At 51.4% G+C, this 24,756-nt stretch overlaps 2 protein-coding genes and 1 long non-coding RNA gene across 5 annotated transcripts in view; 1 reads left to right on the top strand and 2 right to left on the bottom strand.

Annotated features, from left to right (window-relative positions):
* LOC140912355 (integrin alpha-D-like) overlaps window positions 1–17,115 on the bottom strand; it is a 33,140-nt gene extending 16,025 nt beyond the window's left edge. The window contains exons 1-5 of one of the 3 annotated variants that reach the window (XM_073346615.1): window positions 16,922–17,115; window positions 13,189–13,308; window positions 1,327–1,437; window positions 955–1,069; window positions 332–396 (exon numbers count right to left, since the gene is read on the bottom strand). In XM_073346615.1, the coding sequence (XP_073202716.1) occupies window positions 332–396; window positions 955–1,069; window positions 1,327–1,437; window positions 13,189–13,242 (345 nt within the window). In that variant the 5' untranslated portion in view covers window positions 13,243–13,308; window positions 16,922–17,115. Of the gene's footprint in view, window positions 1–331; window positions 397–700; window positions 805–954; window positions 1,070–1,326; window positions 1,480–13,188; window positions 13,309–16,921 lie in introns of those variants that run through there. The other 2 variants (XM_073346614.1, XM_073346616.1) reach the window with 2 other exon arrangements.
* On the top strand, window positions 163–10,273 carry LOC140912360 (uncharacterized). Its single transcript, XR_012159276.1, has 3 exons — window positions 163–424; window positions 4,784–4,925; window positions 9,219–10,273. It is a non-coding gene; the product is annotated as an uncharacterized lncRNA (long non-coding RNA).
* A 5,172-nt stretch (window positions 17,116–22,287) lies between the features above and the next one.
* LOC140912356 (integrin alpha-D-like) overlaps window positions 22,288–24,756 on the bottom strand; it is a 28,269-nt gene continuing 25,800 nt past the window's right edge. Inside the window, exon 30 of the mRNA XM_073346617.1 lies at window positions 22,288–24,739. Within this exon, the coding sequence (XP_073202718.1) occupies window positions 24,638–24,739 (102 nt within the window). The 3' untranslated portion in view covers window positions 22,288–24,637. The remainder of the gene's footprint in view (window positions 24,740–24,756) is intronic.

Below are 24,756 nucleotides of genomic sequence, written 5' to 3'. Positions count from 1 at the left end.
TTGTCATTCATCCCTCACCATGGTAACAATGCCATGTTCCGGTGACGGTGACGTCATCCGGTGACCACTGTCACATCAGCTCTTGTTGTGGTAAGATCACCCGCTCCTGTGATATCAGCCCATCCCCTCCTGGTGACAGCAGCACACAGGCCCTCAAGTCCTGTGGTAACATGACCCATCTGGAGCGTGGTGGGTGCGCAGTCATCCCGCTCCCATTGCTGGGGGGAGGAGAATCCCGTGGAATTCTGGGGGACAGGGGCAGAGACTGACCCAGCCCCTGGGCACAACCCACAGACCGAGCCGCTTCCCCACCCCAAGGGGCGGTACCCACCAGAAGATTGGAGCCCTGGGCAGCCAGAGACAATCCGAGGGACATGTTCACGGCATCGGGGGGCCCTGAGAGGAGAAACACGCCAACACCAGGGTGAGAAACCTTGTCATTGGATATGTTTAGTCCTGCATATCTCTGAGTCATTTCGTACCCCCTCTCCTTTGTGCATCGCCCCCTACACACACTGGGGGGAAGTGATGGCAAAGTGTTGCATAGAAATTAGAACCCAGGAGTCCTGATTCCCAGCCTCCCCTGCTCTAACCAGCTAGACCCTACTCCCCTCCCTGACCTGGGGACGGAACCCAGGTGTCCTAGCTCCCAGACCCCCTATGCTAGCCCACTGGACCCCACAGCACAGGGTGCCCCTACTCTGGATGGGGATCTCCTGGCAGCGTCTGGAGCCTGGGTCGCACTTGTAGACTTTGCCGATTTCATTCACGTCTCCCATCTGCAGCGGGGCCCCGACAAGCAGGCTGTGGGGGAGAGAGCAGAGGGGGGCTCAGGGGATGCCCCGTCACCCCTGGATGGTGAGGCCCAGGCAGGGCAGCCCAGCCAGATGGACCTCTCGTGGGTGTATATGAGGCATGTTACTGGAGGGCTCTGAGCCTGTGTTCAGCCCTTACCCCCCAGCTCCGGCACTCCCGAACTGCACCACGCTCTGCCCGAACCCCCTGGCTGCCTCCTGGAAGGTGATGGGTCCCGCCACGTCCACGCTGAATCCACAGCTCGGTGCCAGCACTGCAGGGGTTAAACAGCCACATATTAGCTTTCCCCATTGAGAAGGGGCCGCTGGTGGGGGCTGAGGGGCCAGCCCCTCCTGGCTGTGGGACTGATTCCGAGCCCCCCGCTGTAACTCCCCTCCCCTCCCAGAGCTGGGGACAGAACCCAGGAGGCCTGAGAGCCCAGATGCTCCCATGCCCCTTCCCGAAGTTTAGGCAATGAGCTGGTGCACGCAGGGCCCCAGCTTTTCCCCACCACACCGGCTGGCAACTCACCTGTGCCCAGGTAAATGAGCAGCCGCAAGGGGTGCATCCTGGGAAGCTGGAGGTGGGCTGACTGCTGGGAGCAGTGTCTTGGGAGGTTTGAGGGCACTGTTGAGGAAGCAGCTGAGTGCCGAGGAAAGAGAATTGATATCAGTGCCTTGCAAAGGGAGAAAGAGACCCGCCCTGGGGAGGGGACAGGACTCAGCTAAACTGAGTGAGACAGACACGCCACCGGCGACACTGACAGACACGGCCACGTACAAACTGCACTGAGCCAGACAGTCGCAGGGAGAGAAAGACAGACCCACACCTACACCAAGCGCTCGGCTGCAGGAGAAAGTCATTCATGACCAGGAATACATGTACACTGAGCGACAGCTAGAAGGTTACCCCTTTGATGCTGACGTAGGCAAAGTTTTTCCACCCAGCCGGCCCCTCACCTGATCCAGCCGGGCCCCTGGCCCCCCACACGCTGGGTGAGTTGAGTGCAGGGTCTCACCTCACTTGGCCCATATGCCGCTCCTAAACCAAGTGTAATCACTTGTAAACCACTGTTGTCCCCTTATGAAAGCTCGGGGGGGGGGGAGTGGGAGGTTGGTTGGCTAGCTCCCAGTACCAAGAGAAAGGGGAGGGGTGGATGGGAAATCAGGACCCTGAGACTGACAGTCCCCAGGAACAACGGGCAGAGGCCAATGCTCCAGGTCAGCCTTATTGACGGGGGGCCAGGTTAATCAGGGAGTCAGGAGGCTCCCGTCCTCTGTGTGAGCTGGAATTGCCTGGGTCAGACAGAGTGGGGCTGAGCCAAAGCGAGAGCAGGGGCCCAAGTTGATCTGGGGAGCAGAGCTGGGCCAGAGCCGAGGGGCCAGAGACGCAGCCCAGGGAGCTGGAGGCAGAGCAGCAGCATCAGGGCTGAGGCAGAGCGGTGGGGCTGGGGCTGGAGCAGTTCGGAGCCAGGTGCAGGGAGCAGCTGGGGAGAGAGAACCTGGGCAGCCGGTCCAGCGCAGGGAAATGCCCCCCAGGCAAGGTGCCCTGCAGGCCAGACTTGGAGGGGGATCATAACCGCGATGGGGCAGGGGCGACGCTGGGCAGAAGGGTCCTGCCACCTAGAGCCTGAGGGCGTGTGGCCACTGACAGCACAAGTGTCCGACCCACGGCATCCCTGTAGCACAGCCAGGGCCTGGGCAGGAGGCCTGGGACTTGTGAGGAACAGACTGTGAACTTCCCCTACCTTCCAGAGACGCTGGTTGTGGTGTCCCCATGCCCCGGAGCGGGGTGACAGGTTTTCCTTTAACTTTTCCCATTTTCTCCTTATTTTTTTTAATTGGTTGCTGTTTAATTGATTGCTGTTTAATAAACTGTACTTGCTTTGAACTGTATGTAATGATCAGGGGGTCAGGGAAGCACCCAGTGCAGAGAGCATCCCGGAGTGGGGACACCCTTACAGGATACAGGCCCGTAGGCCTCTTGCTCTTGCATATAGTGCATAGATTGTGCCGCAGAATGGGAAGGGGTCAGGTCAACAGTAATTTCCCCCACAAGACTAAGCAAAGTTTGAATCAGACTCTCACCTCACTGAATGTTACAGGCAGCTCTCAGTATTCAGACTGAACTCCCTTCCAGCCTGGGACCAATCTCCCTAGTTCAAAGTCTTTATCTGCCAGACGGTCTTCCAGGTGTTGAGATGTCAGAGGAGCATGATCCCTTAATAAAGTGATTTTTTTTTTTTGTTACACAAATAGAGTTTAAGTCACTTGACAGCCCAGACAATGACATAGAACTTTTTCAATGACAGCATAATTTTGGTCAGTGGGAGTGTGAGGATAACTATAGTAGACATTGTGAGGTGTTCGGACATGATGATCATAGGGCCACGGATGCAACTTTTGTGAGTTTTGCAAAACTATGTCCCCTCTCCGCTCTAGTCATCAATCGCTGGAGCTAGGCTAATGCATGCCTCCACTTGCTCTCGCAACCCTCTGACCTTTCTCTAGCTCAAATGCATTTTGCAGAGCTCTTTGCACATCTGGCTCAGCTGCCCTTTGTGTGAGACGGGGAGCTGCTTATGTTTTCTTTTATCACCACAAACAGCTTTGGTCGGAGAGCACAAAGAGGAGGGAAGTGTCATGACCACAAACGCGATGCTGCGGATGTGCGGCATCCTGGGTTTGGAACTGGCCTCATGCATGCAGCAGATCTGCCTTCCTCAAGGGCAGAGGAAAGAGAAGTTTAAATATAGAGACCAGTTCTTGGTGTTTGTAAGAAACGAGCAAGAGCTGGTGCGAGATAGAGACTGATGGGGAGAGAAAATGAGGCTGCTACAAAAGGGGTACCAGATATAAACTCTGTTTATACTAGATCCAGCATCCGCTCCTGCCATGCCTCACCTCAGAGGTAGCTGCATTTCAGTACCAGGCATGGAATCCCTATGAACAGCTGGAGATCTCAGTTCTGGGTGATACATCCCTGTATGAACAGCCCCCACACCCCACACCAGAGAAGGCTGCATCTCATTGCCAGGCAAGGATCCCTGTATAAACAGTCCTCATGCCGCACCCCAGAGGTGGTAGCAACAGGTGGAAATTTTAAGGCAAAAGGTGGAGTTCAGACAAGGCCAGAGAGAGAGAGAGATGTAGAAATAGGAAAACGCAGAGTTCAGAAATTAGTGAGTCATCCTGGTTTAAAACTTCCCCTATTATAATCTGGAACCCAGCCCGGGGGCCATGCACCCCACTGCCCCCAGAGCCAAGTCAGCACAGCATGGAAGAAAGGGAAGTGGTAAAACCACAGATTGAGTTTTTTTGGAAGAGGATTAGGCTCTGTGGGCCCATCTTTCATATCCTCATGCCTGTCAACCTGCACAAGAACAAAGCACTTTCCAGGCTGTGCATTTATCCAGGGATCCCCCAGCCAGCACTGAAATGCAGCTGCCCCTGGGGTGGGGCACAGGGGCTTTTTATACAGGGATCCCTCGCCCAGTGCTGAGATGCAACTGGCTCAATTCAATAATTCTTTGTTGATACGCTAAGCTATACAATGGCTAGACTTGGCTTAAGCTAAAAGCATTTACGTATGCTAGGCTGTGGCATTTGACCCAGATAATGGGTCAATTTTCTAACTAGAAATTGAACCAAAGGGGCCTCCGGAAAAGTCCCGAGCTGTCCATTATATGAACCCTACCCTGCAAAAGTCCGTAGTCAAAATGCTGCCACAGCAAACTACAGATCTTGATAATAACAAGGTGTGTCAGCACTGTGCTAATTATGAAGCTGTCTTTCAATTATTCCTTATAAGGCTTTATTAATAATGCTTGAGTGGTGAAAAAAAAACTAATAAGGAAAGGCATCGTGTGGCTTGGATTTGGACCTATATAAGACTGGTGTTATAGGGGCAGGGGTGAGAGAGACTAGGGTGGCACCTGCGTGTGACCATCTCTGTCTCCCTCTCCCTGCATGCTTGTATTCAATAAAAGGCCTCAGACTGTTTGAACCAAACAGATGGTGTGACTCATTTTCCACAACAATTTGGGGGGCTCGTCCGGGATCAACCCTATATCATCCATGACTAGAGGACTGCAGGCCGTTTCCCTCCAAACCCAAGGAGCCATGTGAAAGGTAAGGGACCTTTTAAATCTCTATACTGGGTTTTCGTTGGAGAACTGACTGTAGGCTCTGGAATTGGGTAAGTTGCATGCTGGATCTGAACTTTATTGTCAAACAGCTCTGACACCTTCAGGTAGGCCGGAAAAGTCACAAAGGTGGCCGCCTAGGACTTAGTTTCTCTGTGTGTGTGCCAGTGGGAAAGCAAGGGTCACAGAAAGATGCCCAGAGTCCTCTGAGAAGCTGCGGCTCGTGACCAGAGGTGACTCTAAAGCAAGCTCTGTGGCCCCAATGGAGAAGGGTGGTAAAAGCCCTGGCCAAGATGGGCCGTTTCTGCATGGCTTGACCAGCAAGATGGGCCCCGTCTGAGGCAAGGAATGCTTGTCTCTATTTTTACGTCCTTGGACATCCTATGACCCTAATTCTTTTGGCCATTGCCTACATCTCGCCTGACGTAATATGAGGCACTAGCTGATGTTCTTTGCTGAAGGGGGTTGTGAGAGGGTCGTTGACATCCTCTGTGAATCTTCCTTGTATGAGTGTGTTTTCCTCAACTTCTTTCCTCTGTTTCCCCCTTTACCGCCTAAGGGTGGTCTGATGGACCGTTGACTGGTCTGACCTCCTGAAAGAGAGTTGTGAACACCCTGAGCATAAACCTTTCCTGTAAGTCCACCCTGTGTGAAAGACCCGAAAGAGGAAGGAATGGGAGGCGGTGGGTCAAAAACGATCCCCATCCCGCCAAAAGGCATGCCTGCATTTTATATGTACAAGAATTACGGTCCTAGCACTTGCAAGTGTCTGGAGAAATGGAATTGATATATCAGGGATAATCTGGACTTACAATTTCCCTTAGAGGGGAATTTTGACCTTGATAAAGTAGTACATCTTAGGCGCATGCTGTTGACTTATAAGGTGGGCCAAGGTCAATTTAATGCATATTTTAGTTGGTATGGGGAAATGGAAAAACGGCACCGAGAATCTCAGGTAAGGAGTCTTAAGGACTCAATGAGAAACTTAAAAATTCCCAAGAACACCTTAAGACCCAATTGCAAAAGGCAAATGAAAAATTAACAGTATCCCAAACCCTATCCCAGACACCTGCTGGCCAGCAAATCCCTCTCTATATCTCCCTCCCGAGAACCTCCCCATCTGCCCCTACCCTGTCGGGTCCATCGGATGATCTTATCGATCTGTTTCTGGAAACAAGACAACCTCCTGTTGCCCCACTGCCATATATGTCAGGAAATCCTGGTCTGGGGTAACAAAGTAAAGGATCAGTGACACCCTCCTTTAACCCCAACTCCCCTGCAAATAGCTCCCAGCACACGCCAGAGTACTCCTTTGACAGCCCATCCCCAGAGGCTTCCCCTTCATCACTTATTGATTCCCCGAACAACCAACGGTCCCCAGAGACTTTGACGGCCTCCCTCCTAAACACAGTTTGTCAACTAATTACTGAGGTGTCTCACATAGGAGGTGTTCTTGGTGACCTTATTGAACCAGGTGGTCGAAGGATTCTACGTAGCCAAACCCACCCATCTACATCGAATCTTAACATGCCCTTACGCCAACTCCCCGGTATAGGTGAAGAAGGTGGGGCCTTGGTGACTGTGCATGCACCTTGGTCTCCCTCGGATTTGTATACCATCACCAGTAATTTTCCAAAAATTAGGGAAGACCCTATAAATTTTCAGGAAGAGCTAAAAACTATTATAAATTGTTATAACCCCACTTGGGCAGATCTAAATCAACTCCTCCGGGGTGTCCGGCCCAAGGAGACATTAATTCGCTTCACGCGGCGGCCAGCTGGCCTAGCACTGACCCTGGCCACCAAAACCCGGAACAAATGGCCTCCTTGAGAGAACATAGGCTAAAACTGGTGGAGGCAGTCCTCTCGGGCTGCCCCCAAAGGGCGGACTGGACAAAAATTAACATTTGTAAACAAACTAAAGGAGAAGACCCTGCTGACTATTTGCAGCGCCTTCAGCAGGTCTTTGAAAGACATTCCGGCAAAAATAATGTGGACCAAGGCGTTAACCAAGCCATAGTGGCAGCCTTTGTTCAGGGACTCTTTCCCAAATTAGAAGCCCAATTAAAATTAGGCATTATAGGATGGGAAACAAAACCTCTCGATGACATCTTGGTGGCTGCCCACCATTTTTATCGCCAATCAGAAAAGAAAAAGGATGAAACCCAGCATAAATTGTTGACCCTCCAAATTCAGAACTTTCAGGGGCCTCAGAAGAATCGTCCATTCAGCAGAAAAGGGGGAAAGTCTAACCAAGGGCACCACCATTCACCTTCCCGGAGCCCACCCAATGGTGCTTGTTATTATTGCAAGCATAGGGGGCACTGGAAAAGTGAATGTCCCTTCTGCCCTGGTCAACCAGCTTGCCCTCAGGTCCCAATCTAGAGTATCCATCCCCTACCTCCCGTGACTCCCCGGTAATATTAGTATTGCCAGGAGATTAGTGGCATCATTGCTTCGCTCGTCCCCTTGGACCAGTCTGGCCCATATGTGACTTGTATTATCAATGGTATGCCTACTTCTTGGTTGGTAGACACTGGCGCATCGTGATCCACCCTTTGCGCCGGTGATTTTCCCTCTGCCCCATTACTTCTCAAATAGTGAGTGTTGTAAGTATGAGTAATACTCCCTATTCCTCATCCCATAGCTGCACCCCTCACTATCTCCATTGATCCTCTGTCTGATCAACACGCCTTCCTCCTCATCCCGTGTTCACCTGTTAATCTTCTGGGAATGGATTTGCTGTGTAAATTAGGCTGTAAAATCTATTGTACCCCTGATGGAGTATACTTAGACATTCCCAATCCCAACCACAATGAGGTTCTGGCAGTCTTACAAACCAATGTTCCAGAGGAGGTACTTGACCCCGGACCTTCCTTACTGCAGCAGGAACTGCTGGCTAATGTTCCTCCCTCCTTGTGGCCGGATCATGCCAAGGAGGTTGGGTGCATTGCTACTGCCCAACCTGTTAAAATTCATTTAAACCCAGCAAAGCCACTTCCCAGGGTTCAGCAATATCCTCTTTCTAGACAGGCTGAAGTAGGGATCCGACCAGTAATTGCATCCTTGATCCAACAGGGCGTTGTTGTCCATACATTCAGCCAGTGCAATACCCCCATCCTGCGCGTCAAGAAACCTGGCAAACAAACCTGGCATTTTGTCCAGGATCTCCACGCCATTAACGCCACTGTCCTCCCTACCTCCCCTGTCGTGCCAAATCCTGCTACTATCCTATCTCATATTCCCTCGTCTGCCACCTATTTCACTGTGGTCAACTTGTGTTCGGCTTTTTTCTCCATCCCCATCCACATCCACACCGATAGCCAATTTTTGTTTGCTTTTACCTATCAAGGCCTTCAATACACCTGGACTACACTGCCCCAAGGTTACACCGAGTCTCCCACTCTGTTCTCCCAGCTCCTTAAAAAGGACCTGGACAATATCGAATTCCCTATCAGCTCCACCCTGGTCCAGTATGTGGATGACCTGCTTCTGGCATGATCTTCTTTAGATGCTTCCCTGACCGATTCCCTTGTTCTGTTACAGGCTTTAGCCTACAAGGGCCACAAAGCATCTAAATCCAAACTTCAGCTCTATCTACCAAGGGTCCACTATCTAGGACATGGTATTTCAGCTGGAGAATGACATCTATCCTCTCCAAGGATACAGGCCTTTCTCCAGGTCTCCACACTGACTACCAGGAAGCAAATGCATGGCTTCCTGGGCATGGCCAGCTAATGTCGCCAGTGGATCCTTAGGTATGCAGCTATTGTCAAGCCCCTGCAGCAGTTAACCCTTGATAAAGTTCTCAAACCACTTCCATGGTCCCCGGAGGCAACAGAGGCTTTCCCACAGATTAAACAGGCCCTTACCAGGGCCCTGCATTGGGCTTGCCAGACAACCAGAAACCCTTTACACTTTTTGTCATGAGCGGGACGGCATTGCTTTGGGAGTCCTTACCCAGACGCATGGTGATAAGCTGTGGCGCATTGCATACTATAGTTCACCTCTCGACCCCGTGGCAGCTGGACTCCCTCCCTGCCTCCGTGCTGTGGCAGCTGCGGCTTCCCTTGTAGAAACTTCTGTCACTCTCGTCCTGGGATCCCCCTTGTGTGTTGCTGTCCCCCATGCTGTAACTGCATTACTCACAAAAAGCAAAACCCAACAACTTTACAACTCAAGACTAACAAAATATGAAATGCTGCTGTTAAATGCCTCAAATGTAATTCTCACCCGTTGTTCTGTCCTCAACCTGGCTTCTCTTCTCCCTACTTCAACAGATGGCGAACCCCATGATTGCTTCACTGTGACCACCCAACTTACTTGTCCTAGGGTTGACCTAAAGGATACCCTGCTCCAGAATCCAAATCTGCTGTTCTATGTAGACAAGTGCTGCCTCAGGAATCCTTCCGGCCAGCTTGTGGCCAGCTATGCTGTACATTCTCAATATAAAACAGTTGAAACCCACTCCCTCCCCGAAGCATGCTCGGCTCAGGTTGCAGAACCTGTCACCCTTATTCGGGCCTGCACCCTGGCCAAGGGAAAATCTGTTACCGGATACGATTCCCAATATGCTTTTGGAGTGGTCCATGACTATGGACAGCTCTGGAAATATGGGGGGTTCCTCACATCGGGAGGAAACAAAATCAGTAATGGGCCTTTTGTTGATGCTCTTCTCTCTGCCCTCCAACGTCCTTCCGCTGTGGCAATCGTAAAATGTGTTGCGCACCAGAAACCCTACAATGATGTTACCAAAGGAAATGCCTTGGCAGACCCTGCTGCCAAGCAGGCAGCCATTTCCGGGTCTCCAGCTCCCCTTTGACTTTATTTTCCTCAGTGCTCCAGCCCCCCTTGTACCTGACTCCCTCCGGGACTTAGCTCTCGTGCAAAATTCTGCCCCAGACCAGGAGAGGGACGGGCAGGGGTGGGCCGGATGCTCATTGCATCCAGATGCCTTGTGGCACTCCCCAGATGGCTGCTTGGTGGTGCCCAAGGCTCTGCTCCCCTACCTTGCCCGCGTGTCCCATGGCCAGGCACACTGGGCAAAGGGGGGATGACTGGGGGATGACTACAACCTGGGTTTGCCCCCAATTTTTCCAGTACAGCATGGCAATACTGTAATACCTGCCTCATCTGCCTAGCCCACAACAGTGGCAGGCTGATAAAAACAAAACCAGCTGCACACCCTACACCGTGGAGTCCTTTTGTCAATATCCAGATTGATTTCATCCATATGCTGAAATGTTGTTCTTATGAATATGTCCTTGTTTGCGTTTGCATGTATTCCAGATGGATTGAGGCCTAGCCGTGTGCCAAGGCTGATGCCATCACTGTGGCCAAAAGACTGTTAAAAAGACTTTATCCCTCGGTTTGGTTTACCTGTCTTTACTAATAGTGATCGGGGCATTCACTTTACAGGCCAAGTTATGCAAAACATTTGTAAGGCCCTGAACATTACCCAGTGTTTTCATTGTGCCCATCACCCCCAAAGTGCGGGGGCAGTCGAGCACAAAAACGGTGACCTGAAAAACAAAATCTCCAAGATCTATGCTGAAATCAACCTGAAATGGCCCGATGCCTTACCCCTTGCCCTCATGCACATGAGGAGCACACCCATGCGTAAACATGGCCTGTCCCCACATTAAATCCTCATGGCCCGACCCATGAGAATGCCAGTAACCCCTCCCGCATTCTCTCATCAGCTGGACCTGCAGCTAAACGACGATACTGTACTGGCATACTGTAGGAAGCTAATTCATTGTGTCAGGTCTATTCACTCACAGGCACACAGGCCCTACCAGAACCGGCTGACATTCCGTGCCACCCAGGGCCGTCCCTAGCCATTTGGGTGCCCTAGGCAGCCCCCCCACAGGCGGTCTGTTTGGGGCCCCAGGCTTCCCCCACCCCAGGGTCTTGGAGGCAGGAGCTGGGGGGCACTTTTGGGGGCCCCACAGGCCCAGAGTGGCCCAGGGGATTAGCGGGGGGCCGGGAGCAGCCCACTCTGCTTCCCTTGCCCTGGCCCCAGCTATGTCGCTTGGGGGAGGGGGGCTTGGAGGAAGGGATCCCCCCACACACACACACACACCAGCAGCAGCGGGAAGCGGAAGCCTCAGCCAGCTCCACTCTGCCAGCTCCCAGCCACGGCGCTCCGCTTCCTGCCGCTGGTGAGTGCGGCGGGCGTCCATTCCCCAACCTCCCCACACTCACGGGTGGCGGGAAGTGGAGCGCTGCGGCTGGGAGCTGGTGGAGTGGAGCAGGCTGGGGCCAGGTTGCTCCGCTTCCTGCCGCTGTCGGTGAGTGCGGGGTTGCTGGGGGAAGAGGTGGAATGGGTGCGGGCCGGGGTGGAGCAGGGGGAAAGGTAAGAGGTGGGTCGGAGGGAGTTGTGCGGGGCCCCACACCCCTCTAGGGACGGCCCTTCCCCTTGCAGTGAGCGCAGCCTGGGTCGTGGGACTGACCGAGGGATAGGGCTGGTCGCCGGGGCTGGTGCTGCTGCCTATGCAGCACGCAGCTGTCTACGGCACCATGAAATTTGGGGCAATTTGGTGCCCCAAATTTCATGGTGCGCTATGCAGCTGCGTATGCTGAAGGACGGTCCTGGTGCCACCCATTACAGCCTGGAGACTGGGTCCACGTTAAGGTGCACCAAAGAAAAACTTCCCTGGATCCTCACCGGAAGGGTCCCTACCAGGTCCTGCTGACCACCCATACTGCGGTCAAATGCCAGGGACTCACCAGTTGGATCCACACCTCCGACTGCAAGAAAACTTCCCCTCCTTTGGGCCCAGACACTGCAAACCCTCGGCCGGCAACCGAGAGCCCAACCTCAGAACACTGCCCAGAGGAGCCTCGGCATTGCCTATGGAGGAAGAAATAGCACCTCGCTTCCAACAGCAAGGTCCTCGGTTCTCAAACAATTAACCTCTAACCTCCCGTGAACTGCCTTCACAGCCAGTTGAAAATCTGGCCCGCTGGTAAAGGAGCACAGGGAACATAAGGCCATAATAATGCCTTCCAAGCCCAGTGGTCAACTTAGCACCCACTGGCTCCTTTCGACCATGACTGAGCCAGCTGCCAGAATGAAAGAATGGGCCATAGTGCACAAGTGGCTTATGCCTTCTATCTGGTTCATGTGTGTAACCATCTTATTGCTGTGATTGCTAAACTTGCGTGACACCATTATGTTCTTTTGGGCACACGACATCGCTAACACCCCTGCCACCCCTCCCCTAAGACCCCCAGGTAAGAATAGAAGTTGCCCTATCTGTCCGGGGAGGAACAAAAGGTTTACAAGGAGGCTGGGATAAAAACCTCTACCTCAATCTCAGCCAACAAGTGGCTCGGGCTGCCAATCTAACAAATTGCTGGATCTGTTCACATATGCCAGAACACCAGGCACAGGGAATCCCAGTGGTAGGGCTGCCTGCAGATATATCTGAATGGGGAATGACCGAACAAGCTGGTTACATGTCTATACAAGAAAAGGATCAGGGAAAAAGGGCCCCCGGGTCCCTACTATTCATTAAACGCATAAGTTATTGCCCCTGGCTTTTTGCCCCACTCTGCTCTAATTTTATCTATGCAGATACTTCAAAGGGACATTATGTAGAATCATACCCACACTGTCAACATACGCTTACCTATTTCCCTAACAGCAATCACAGCCAACTACTAGGGAACAATGTTACGGCCTCCAACTGCTCTGCACATAATAACAGTAAGTGGAGGCTGGATTATGTTTCCCGGGAAAGTGGACTATGCAAGACTTGGGAGTATTCTTTCCCCAAAATACCCCAGCTTGCACCCCAAACTCCACCCTGGCTTTGACCTCTGCCCCCTCCTATCTTTTATTTTTATCCAAATGGTGTAGGCATAACAAAACAGGTCAGAACATGACCGATTCCTTCCGTTCTAAGTGTAATGAAGGGACCAAGCTCATTCATGGTCTGTTTTGGCTCTGCGGGAAGTGGGCATACAAAACTCTGCCCTGGGACTGGAAAGGGATGTACACCCTCAGGTACCTTTTTCCAGGGTTTGAAAAAGGGACCACCTTTACCACACTCAAACCCACAACCTGGGCCTACACCGGGTAAGGCGCAGTTCCCCTAACCCCTTGATCCTACACCCTACTAAATTCCACCAAGATATCAGGGTGCTAATCCCTTGGCTGGGAGTCAGTGAATTGGAAAAGGCCGTTGTCAACATTTCTGCCACTATGGAACTAATGGGGAATATGACAGTGGATGCTATTACCAATTTGCAGACTGAAATCCGTAGCATTTCCTGAATTTCCCTGCAGAATCCCATGGCCTTAGATCTACTCCTGGCCAGTCAGGGAGGTGTCTGTGTCTTGGTGAACTCCACCTGCTGTACCTACATGGATAAAAGCCAACAGGTAGTAAGTGATATACATACCATCCAACAGAAGGTAAAACTGTTCCATGGCATAGCAGAGGAGAAGACAATTTCAGATTGGGATTTGTGGTCCTGGCTTACAAGACGCTTGGGCTCGCTCGGACATCAAATCCTAAAAGGCCTCCTACTAATCATGACCCTCCTCACTGCTGTCTATATTATCTTTTCTTGCAGCAAGTGCCGTTGCCCCTGTGCAAATTATGAAGCTGTCTTTCCATTATTCCTCCCCCAAACCTGAAGGTGCTCTTCAGGTTTTGACCACATAGCTCCCAAGTGTTGCTAAACATTGTTTCCCACAGGTGCTTTTGCAAAGTTCGGTGTACATTTTAACACTTTGTGGATCTGTCTCGTGATCTAGCAAGCAGGCCTCCTCTGAGTTTCTAGAAAACATCTTTTTGTATCTGTGCACCATGGTTAACCTTTCGGCTTCTCCAATTAATGGGGTTATCTTCAACTACCCCCACCTTCAATTAATTTTCTAAACCCTCCGTTTCTATGTGTAATTTGGCCAAAGGAAAAAGAGAAACCTGAAACCTCCTGCTAATAAAAGCTCTTCCATCCGTCCTGGCAATATGTCACCTTCTTGAATTATACTCTGCTTAACCACAGAAATCGCTGTACCTGTATCTTCCCACACAAGGTATTTCCTGGCCATCAGCATGTTTGGCTACTCTGGTTGTGGGTGTTCCCAACCTCACAATATATTTTAGCAACACATGCGTAGTCAAAACTTCATAACTTTCCATACAATAATAGCACATACAATCCAACAGGATATTAATGTTCAACAGATCAAAACTTTTAAAATGATACCTGACAAGGCATCCTTTGTAGGAAACATATCCTAATTATATGACACTGATGAATGTGCAGGGGGGTGCTGCTATGAGGTACAAAGTGTCACAGGATCTCACTAAACTGTGTGATTGGACAACAAAATGGCAGATGAAATTTAATGTAGATAAGTGCAAAGTAATGCACAATAGAAAACATAATCCCAGCTGTGCATACAAAATGATGAGATCTAAATTAGCTATCACCACCCAAGAAAGATCTTGATGTCATCGTGGAAAATTTTCTGAGAACATCCGCTCAATGTGCAGTGGTAGTCAAAAAGGCTAACAGAATGTTAGGAACCATTCAGAAAGAGAGCGATAATAAGAAAGAAAATATCATAATATCATGATATAAATACATGGTAAACCGGCACCTTGAACATTGCATGCAGTTCTGGTCACCTCATTTCAAAAAAGATACGTTAGAATTGGAAAAGATATAGAGAAGGGCAACAAAAATTATTAGGGGGATGGAACAGCTTCCATCTGAGGAGAGTTTTAAAAGACTGGGACTATTCAGCTTAGAAAAGAAACAATGAAGGGGGGATATGATCAAGGTCTATAAAATCATGAATGGTGTAGAGAAAGTGAATGGGGAAGTGTTATTTACTCCTTCACATAACACAAGAGCCAGGGGTCAGCTGATGAAATGAAAAGGCAGCAGGTTTAAAATAAACATAAGGAAGTATTTCTTCGCAAAACACACAGTCAAACTATGGAACTCCTTGCCAGGGGATGTTGTGAAGCTCAAAAGTATAACTGGATTCAGAAAATAATTAGATAAGTTCATGGACTGGAAAAGGGCAAATGTAGTGCCAATCTATAAAAAAGGGAAATAAGCACAACCCTGGGAATTACAGACCAGTCATCTTAACTTCAGTACCCAGAAAGATAATGGAGCAAATAATTAAAAAATCAATTTGCAGACACCTAGAAGATAATAAGGTGATAAGTAACAGTCAGCATGGATTTGTCAAGAACAGATCATGTCAAACAAACCTGATAGCTTCCTTTGACAGGGTAACAAGCCTTGTGGATAGTGGGGAAGAAGTAGATGTGGTATATCTTGACTTTAGTAAGGCTTTTGATATTGTCTCACATTACCTTCTCATAAACAAACTAGGGATATACAGCCTAGATGGAACAACTATAAGGTGGGTGAAAAACTGGTTGGAAAACAGTTCCCAGAGTGTAGTTATCAGTGGTTCACAGTCATGCTGGAAGGGAATAATGAGTGGGGTCCCGCAGGGATCAGTTCTGGGTCTGGTTCTGTTCAATATCTTCATCAGTGATTTAGATAATGGCATACAGAGTACATTTATAAAGCTTGCGGATGATACCAAGCTGGGAGGGGTTGCAAGTGCTTTGGAGGATAGGATTAAAATTCAAAATTATCTCCACAAATGGAAGAAATGGTCTAAAGTAAATAGGACGAAATTCAGTAAGGACTTATGCAAATTACTCCACTTAAGAAGGAACAATCAGTTGTACGCATACAAATTGGGAAATTACTGCCTTGGAAGGAGTACTACAGAAAGGGATCTGGGGGTCATAGTGGATCACAAGATAAATATAAGTCAATTGCGTAATACTTTTGCAAAAAATATGAACATCATTCTTGGTTATATTAGCAGGAGTGTTGTAAGCAAGACACAAGAAGTAATTCTTCCACTGTACTCTGTGCAGATTGGGCCTCAGATGGAGTATTGTGTTCAGTTCTGGGCACCACATTTCAGAAAAGATGTGGACAAATTGGAGAAAGTCCAGAGAAGAGCAACAAAAATTATTAAAGGTCTAGAGAACATGACCTATCAGGGAAGATTGAAAAAAAATGGGTTTGTTTAGTCTGGAAAAGAGAAGACAGAGGGGACATGATAACAGTTTTCAAGTACATAAACGGTTGTTACAAGGAGGAGGGAGAAAAACTGTTCTTCTTAACCTCTGAGGACAGGACAAGAAGCAATGGGCTTAAATTGCAGCAAGGGCTGTTTTGGTTGGACATTAGGAAAAACTTCCTGTCAGGATAGTTAAGCACTGGAATAAATTGCCTAGGGAGGTTGTGGAATCTCCATCCCTGGGGATTTTTAAGAGCAGGTTGGACAAACACCTGTCAGGGATGGTCTAGGTAATACTTAATCCTGCCTTGAGTGCAGGGGCCTAGACTAGATGAACTCTCGAGGTCCCTTCCAGTCCTATGATTCCATGATGTGTAAGAGTCCATGGCTGTTTCTCCCTGCCAGTCTTGGAGAAAGGCCCCCCTCACTGTCCCGTTGCTAGAAAGGCAGTGTGAAAAAGGAGAAATTAGCTTTCTCTGGCACTCAAGCCCTCTGAGCTGGGCTGGGCAGTAATCAGTCTCTGGGACTCAATCCCTCAGGCAGGGGGAGCCCCAAACAGTCTAGGGCTCTGGCCCTCAAGCAGGACAGAGCAGTCAATAATCTGGGAGCCCAGGCCCCCGGGCAAGGCAGGGCACCAAAATGTCTAAGGTCTCTGGCCCTCAGGCAGGGCAGAGCAGTAATCAGTCTAGGAGTTTTGACGTCTTGACTCTGGCAGGCAGCAGATAAATGCAGGCCTCCTGGCTTAAGGTGGGCAGGCAGCCACCCCAGGGGTAGGATTGCCAGCAGGGGGTTACGGGGACTTGGGCCCACCCTACTCCACCGGGTCCCAGCCCTGGGCCCTGACAGTGGGGGAGTGTTCCACTATGGGGTCAGTAGGGAATCCAGCCACAATACGCTGACCTGGGATCAGGCAGCAACGCAGCTGGACTACAGTCAGCTGTTGCTGGGCTACTTCCTCCCTTCCCCTTGGGGTGTACTTGGATCCCGGGGCCATCCTCCATTTCACTGGGATATCCAGCCAACAGTAGTCCCAGCAGCTCCTTGGTGTCTGGAGTGGCTGGCAGCTCTGGAAGCTCGGGCGAGTCCTCAGTGCAACAGAGATCCTCCTCAGTGACCTCCGACAGCCGCGGGGGAGAAGTATCTGTCTCCCTCAGGAGCTCCAGCCCAAATGAGCTGCAGGGCCTGACTTTTGTACTTCTTGCCCCACCCCCATGCTTCCGGCAGGGCGGGGGTGGCCTTCCTGGCTCTGCTCACTCAGGAGAAGATGGTGGTTCCTCCCTGTCAGTCTTGGAGGGAAGCCATGCCCCCTTGCTACATTATGATTCTATGGAGGATAAGTCCATCCATGGCTATTAGCCAAGATGGTCAAGGATGCAGCCCCATGCTCTGGGTGTCCCTTAGCCTCTGACTGCCCGACGCTGGGACTGGACGACGGGGGATGGATCACTTGATAATTGCCCTGTTCTGTTCATTCCCTCTGAAGAATCTGGCATTGGCCACTGCTGGAAGACAGGACACTGGGCGAGAGGCACCATGGGTCTGACCCAGTCTGGCGGTTCTTCTGTTCTTACGCTGTTTAGTCCATGTCAAAAAATAATAAACATACAGCTGGTTGATTGAAAAGCGCTAACGCCCCCACGCTTTGGAGCAGGGGCTTGGAGAAAGGGAGGTGAGGTGGCCCTTGTGGCTTTTGCCATTCCCGTGAAAATCCACCTAAATTCGGCCCAGTTATAAGCATCGACTGCATTTATGTCTGTTCAGGCTCTGTGCTGCCCATCTGCAGTTCTAATCTGTCTGGGGTCTTTGTCCCAGCCCCTCTAGCCGCATGTGGACCAACGGACTGGGATTCCCAAGACCTGCATTCTATTTCGGGTTCCTGCTGCATGACCTTGGGAAAATCACGCCCACGCTCTGTGCCTCAGTTTCCCCTTTCGCTGTCTTGTGCCCGGCAATGTCTCTCACGCTGTGTGCGTGCAGCACCCAGCACAGGAGGGAAGCCAGACCTTACAGTCAGATGAATGGGGGGAATCTTGGTTGATCAGCACTAAACATTCTCCCAGCTGAGCTGAATTTTCGACAGACCCATGTGGGAGCGAGGCTGAGGACCACCCTCAGACACCCAAGACACACAAGCCTCTCCCAGCTGAGCTAAACTGTGTGCCTACCCGGGGGAACCAGGAGTGGGAGTGTGGGCTTTCACGCAGCCTCCTGCTTGCTGAGCTAACGGAAAAGCTCTTTTCAGCTGCCTTTTAGCCTCTCTCAGGGAACCACAGCCACTAGAGGGCGACACGGTGGAAAACGGATGGATCCGTCCGTCAATATCACTGGTTAAAAAGATGGGGCACAGGCCCCGAGGGGAGTGGCATGGATCCAAGGGAGGCACCCCAGCTCATTCTGGTTAGAGCCACAGTTACTCGGTCAGTGGGCTCGGTGTGGGGAGAGGGGAACACCGGGCTCCAGCCAGCTGGGACCTGTTATGATGCCTCTTCCCAGCCTGGAAATGGCTGCCCCCCACCCCAATCTCTGTAGCTCTCCTTACTCCCCATCCTATGCCCCCCACCCTTATTCACAGGGACCTTCTGCCCCCCGAATCACAGGAAGGGGTCTCACTAAACTGCCTGTGCTCTGCAGAAGGTCTCGCTGGATGGTCTGCATGGCCCCTTCTGGCCTCAGCTGTCGTGAAATGTATTTTATTTGTTTTAGCTGCCTGGGAAAAAAACCTGTCACTGTCCACATCAAAGGGTCTGCTTTTTACAGAAACATAAGGTCGTTCTTGTTAAAAGCTAGGATCTGTACCCCACAAATCACCAGATTTAAACACCGAACATGTGGAGATTTGTTTTCATTGAAAAGAATATCATGAAGGTTGCATGTTTCGCATGTGCCAGTAGGTAGCGCAGGGAATTAATCTCTCTGTGTGTGCCCAGCTCTGGCAACGCCAAGGAGAGCTGCCCCCAGTCACACCCACCCAACCCTTTGCCAATCAGCCCTGCCTCCGTGTCCCCTCAAGGAGATCTGCCTGGCCTACACTTGGCATCCAGCCAATGTGCCCACCCGGCCCTGTGGGGAGAGAGCACAACAGTCTCCAGGGTCTTTTTGTGCTGGGCGCTGGGGCGCAGACTCACTGCAGAAGGAGGGGGCAGCCGGCTCTGGAGACTGAGGGCTAAACAAAGGATTGAGGAGAGACCCGGCGGGGAGTTGTTAAGTGTGGGCTGCCGGAAGCAGGAGGGTCTCCTGAACTGGGACAAAAGAGGGGTCAGAGAGCTCTGTGCTCATCAAGATGGACCGTGCTGTAACTTTCTGCTCCCTGTGCTAACCACGGAGCTTCTATGCTGTGCTCCAGGCATCTAATAAACCCTGCTGCTTTTACAGTGTTGGCTGCAAGTCACTGCAGCTGCTGACGGTGGGGGTCACTGCATTGCTCCATTTGGGGGTTCAAGTCTCTCTCAGCTGTCCAACTCAGGCAGACTTGCTGCAGGGAGCTCACGGTGTGTTGCAGGGGGGCTCACCCTAGTGAGAGAGCGTGACCCGAAGGGGGCTGACACGTGAAGGGCTCCTCCCAGGGACTGTTCCAGAGCCGTGCGAGAGCACCGGGCCCGTGGATCAGTGACACCACAGGTGCCGGCTTCCTCCGGGCCCCAGGGGTGCTCGACCTCCCGCTCCACCCCAGGTCCTGTCCCCACCCCCAGCCGACCCCTTCCCCCCAAGTCCCTGCCCCGCCTCTTCCCACTCCTGCCCTGCCCCATGCCCCGCCCTAGCCCTTCTCCCAAGCCCCCACCTCGCCTCTTCCTACCCAGTTCCGCCCCCTCCCCTGAGCATGCCCCAGCCCCGCTTCTCCCCCTCCCACCTAGCACCTCCTGCACACTGCGAAACAGCTGATCACAGCGGCTGGGAAGCGCTGGGAGGGAGCGGGAGGAGTTGATCGGTGGGGCCACTGGCGGACAGGAGGTGCTGGGGGGAAGGGAGGGAGCTGGCTGCTGGTGGGCACTAAGCACCTGCTAATTTTTTTCCGTGGCGCACCCACGGAGTCGGCGCCTATGCGTCACACCTGTGTTCTGACAAGGCTGTTTGATGTCACTGGTTTCAGACACAGGGCCCAGCCCTTGAAGGCAACAATGGCAGGGCATGATGGATAAACAGGGGAATCGTGAGTTGGAGCAGAGAGGTTATTGTTCCTCTGTATTTGGCCTTGGTGTAACCATCGCTGGAATCCCGTGTGACAGCCTCAAGTTGCTCAATGGATTTAGTTTGTAAGCAGAGTCAGGATGAGCTCTACCCCGACATCTGGTGGCGAGTCATGGTGGGTTGTGGAAAAGAACTTCAGGGGCTGATCTCATTTGCATAGGCACACCCACCCTGCCTAGATGGTCACTCTGGCTGCTGTAGGAGCCCCAGTTTCTCTGTTATTGGGGCAGGAATAAACTGTTATTATCCTGATTATGTGAATCAAGGACAGTGGAACTTTACTTGGCCTTTTGTTATGATGGGGGGACTCGCCATCAACTAAGCAGCACTCACTAGGCAAGGGTCATGGGTTCCAAGTCCCAATGAATAGAGAGGGGTCCTTCTAGTAAGGGCCTTCCTCCTCTTGCCACTGTGGAATATCAGAGCTAATTTAGATTCCATTAGGAATCTAGTTACAGGCTGCTGAGCTGAATTCACTTTAGACCAATGGTGCACCAGCACTGAGGCTCCCCTACTACAGGCTGAAATCACAAAAGAGCTCAACTTACAAAGAACTGAAATTACCGAGTGTTGTGTTAAGTAGTCGTAGAGCCTGAAGATGTATTGTGGAGTAGTTTGTGGGACGGCTGGAGCGGCTCATGGGATGGCTGGCCAAGCAGAGTGGCTGGTGGACCAGAGCAGTTTGTGGGACGCCTAGAGCAGCTCATGGGGGTGGCTGGCAGAGTGAGTGATTCATGGGATGGCTGGTGGAGCAGAGCGGAGCCCCATGGAGAGGTGTGGCAATCAGCTTTGGACCATGTAAGGTGCCCCTTAACCTCCACCCCCCATCTCCACCCAGGTTGGGAGGTAAAACTCTGCAGATAAACTTTCAAACCCTGGGGCTGCCCTGACCAGGGGGCTCTTCAGTCTAGCAGAGAAAGTTCTAACAAGAGCCAGTGGCTGGAAGTTGAAGCTAGACCAATTCAGACTGGAAATAACTGGAGTGCCCCAGGGGTCTGTCCTCGGGCTGGTTTTATTCAACATCTTCATTAATGATCTGGAGGATGGGATGGATTGCACCCTCAGCAAGTTCACGGATGACACTAAACTGGGGGGAGAGGTAGATACGCTGGAGAGTAGGGATAGGGTCCAGAATAACGTAGACAAATTGGGCCAAAAGAAATCTGATGAGGTTCAACAAGGACAAGTGCAGAGTCCTGCACTTAGGATGGAAGAATCCCACACACCGCCACAGGCTGGGGACCAACTGGCTAAGCAGCCGTTCTCCAGAGAAGGACCTGGGGATTACAGTGGACGAGAAGCTAGATATGAGTCAGCAGTGTGCCCTTGTTGCTAAGAATGCTAACGGTATATTGTGCTGCATTAATAGGAGAATTGCAAGCAGATGGAGGGAAGTGATTATTCCCCTCTACTTGGCACTGGTGAGGCCACATCTGGAGTATTTTATCCAGTTTTGGGGCCCCCACTACAGAAAGGATGTGGACAAATTGGAGAGAGTCCAGCGGAGGGCAATGAAAACGATTAAGGGGCTGGGGCACATGACTTATGAAGAGAGGCTGAGGGAACTGGGCTTGTTTAGTCTGCAGAAGAGAAGAGTGAGGGGGGGATTTGATAGCAGCCTTCAACTACCTGCAGGGGGGTTCCAAAGAGGATGGAGCTCGGCTGTTCTCAGTGATGGCAGATGACAGAACAAGGAGCAATGGTCTCAAGTTGCAGTGGGGGAGGTCTAGGTTGGATATTAGGAAAAACTATTTCACTAGGAGGGTGGTGAAGCACTGGAATGGGTTCCCTCAGGAGGTGGTGGAATCTCCATCCTTAGAGGTTTTTAAGGCCCGGCTTGACAAAGTCCTGGCTGGGATGATTTAGTTGGGGTTACTCCTGCTTTGAGCAGGGGGTTGGACTAGATGACCTCCTGAGGTCTCTTCCAACCCTAATCTTCTATGATTCTATGATAAGGTATAACATTCTTAACAGGAAGAAAAGGAGTACTTGTGGCACCTTAGAGACTAACCAATTTATTTGAGCATAAGCTTTCGTGAGCTACAGCTCACTTCATTGGATAATAACTTTTGGAACAATGTACTAAAGGCCACGGTGAATTCTCTGTCACTGGCGATTTGTAACTCAAGATGGGTTGCTCTTTTCTGAGAGATCCACTGCTCTGCTTCAAACCAGGACGAATTCAGGGCAGTCCTATGGCCCGTGTTAGACAGGAGGTCAGACTAGATCAGGGCTTCTCACAACAAATTTTTTGGTGGCCTCAGCGAGTGGCCATCAACTCTTGCTGGTGGTCGCTCTGACAGTTTTTCCTAAAATATGTAATTAACTTTAGGAAAAACAAATAAATATGCTCGTACCCATGTCCAAATCACTGTAATTTATTTACATAGGGTTATTTTTTGCAGACTCAATAATAAAAATAGTGTACAATTGTCTCTATTCTTTAGACCTAAACAGACAAGAAACACAAATAATGTGCTTTGCATGTTTTGCTTTTTCGGTTGATATTTTTTTCAGACTTGCTAGCTAGTAAGTCTGCTACTGTGAAAACTGATAGTTGTATATTTGTTAATATCACTTTTCACAGCAGACTTACTCAGCCCCAGCAAGCTAGGGGACACATTAAGCCCTAGATGGGGAGGTGGAGGGGGCAGGGAGGATGGGGGCTGGGTAGAGGGCTGAAGGAAGCAGCGGGGGACAGAGCAATGGTGGAGGTTGAGCCCAGGGCTGGAGCCTGGGGTCTGGCTGCGCAGCTGGGGGCTGGAGTGGTGTCAGAGGCAACGTGGGGGGTGAGCCCAGGGCCAGAGCTCTTTAGAACATGGGATTTTCTCCTAACACCGCAACCGAGTGACCTCTTGATCTTCCTTTCGATAAGCCGCTTAGACTGATCGCTAGCTGCCATCACTTTGTGCTAGGGCTTGCAGCTCCTATGAAACGACCTCACACAGCTCAGGGTCTATACCAACCTCTCATTCTCCCTAACCACAGCGCTTGGCCTCCTCACGTCATGTGACAGGGAGTTCCTCAGGGTAAATCTGCTGGGGAGGGAATTTACTGTGTCCTTTTCAATCAGGGTGAAGGGACTTACTCCCCACACCGGCCCTGAGCGGGTTGAATTAGGCCAGGCAGGCCCAATTAAGTGGCAAACAGGGGAGAGATTTAGGCTACGGGGAGGCTGCTAATTGGATGCAGGCTCATTTGTGAGGGACCAGGCAGAGTTTACATCAAGCCAAGAGCCTGATACCAAAGAGAGGGCTGCAGAGTGAGGTGTGGCAGGGAAGGGAGAGGAAAGGAGGGGCAGGAATCCATGAGACCTAGGAGAGAGGGGGCTGACTAGGATGAGGGGAAGCAAGGTAGGAAGTGGTCCAGGGGTGAAAACAGTGAGGTTAGGGAAGATGTGCAGACCTTGACTGTTTGGTAAAGGGCCCTGGGGTGGAACCCAGCGAAGAGGGAAGGTCTGGGTTCCCCTGCTGGGGGGCACTGCCAGGGGCAGCCAGCTAGCAGGCTGTCTGGGTCATGGCAGGAGGGACAGGGTCAGGGCAGTGGGTGGGAGGACAGTTGAGTGTGCTTTCTCTGGAGAGATCTGGAAAGTGTCCTACTCCAGCAAAGGAATCCACTTAGTGAGCTGGCCGGAGGGGCAAGTCATGAAGAGGTAGCAGCCAGCAAGAGCAGGGCCACAGACTGAAAGTGCCAGAGAGTGATGGGATGCAACCACTGGAAGGGGCATCGGCCGGGCAGAGTTAATCCCCAGAGTGGCCACGAGGAGGTACCGTCGAGCTGCGAGCAGAGAGCTCCATGACAATACGTGGTGCGAGTGATTTCGTCCCTTTGCGTGGCCTGGAAGCCTGGCCTGGAGCCACACCACATTCCCCTTTCCCGTCCACAAACGCACCCGTTGGATTTGGGGATAGTTTGAAACGACCTGAGATATCAGGCAAGGCAGGCGAATGACTCCGAGAGCTTGGCTTTATTGGACGTTATCCAATAGCACCTCGAGACCCTGAATGAGATGGGGGCCCCGGTGCTGCAAGGAGTCCAGCTGAGATCAAGGCACCCCATTACTCTGGGAGTGCCATCTTCACAGTGAGAATCAAGCCGTGCGCCAAATAGCTCACAGTATAAATAGAAAATGGCAGGATAATTCTCCCCACGTTACAAGTGGGGAAACTGAGGTGCAGAGAGACTCAGCCCCTCCCGCTCTAATGCACTAGACCCCACTCCCCTCCCACTTCTGGGAGAGAACCCAGGAGTCCTGGCTCCAGCCCCCCTGCTCTAACCCACTAGACCCCACTCCCGTCCCACCATTGGGGATAGAACTCAGGAGTCCTGGCTCCCAGCCCCCCATGGATGCTCTGAAGGTTTGTTCCAAGTCCTGCTTGTCAGTTTGGTGTGTGGATCTGGAGCAGCCCATGGGGGGTGATGTGGGTGGAGCTATTGTTTGGGGGCACCGGGGGGAGGGGAGGCACCGCTCTGGGCCGGCTCGGCCCCATCACCCTCCATCCTCTGCTTGTACTGGCGCTTGAAGAAGCCAAACTGGAAGGAGACAGAGG

The sequence above is a fragment of the Lepidochelys kempii genome, chromosome 6 (genome assembly GCF_965140265.1).
Source record: "Lepidochelys kempii isolate rLepKem1 chromosome 6, rLepKem1.hap2, whole genome shotgun sequence".
Lineage (NCBI taxonomy): Eukaryota > Metazoa > Chordata > Testudines > Cheloniidae > Lepidochelys > Lepidochelys kempii.
The sequence above is the reverse complement of the archived record's forward strand: the minus strand, read 5'-3'. Positions and strand labels throughout refer to the sequence as shown.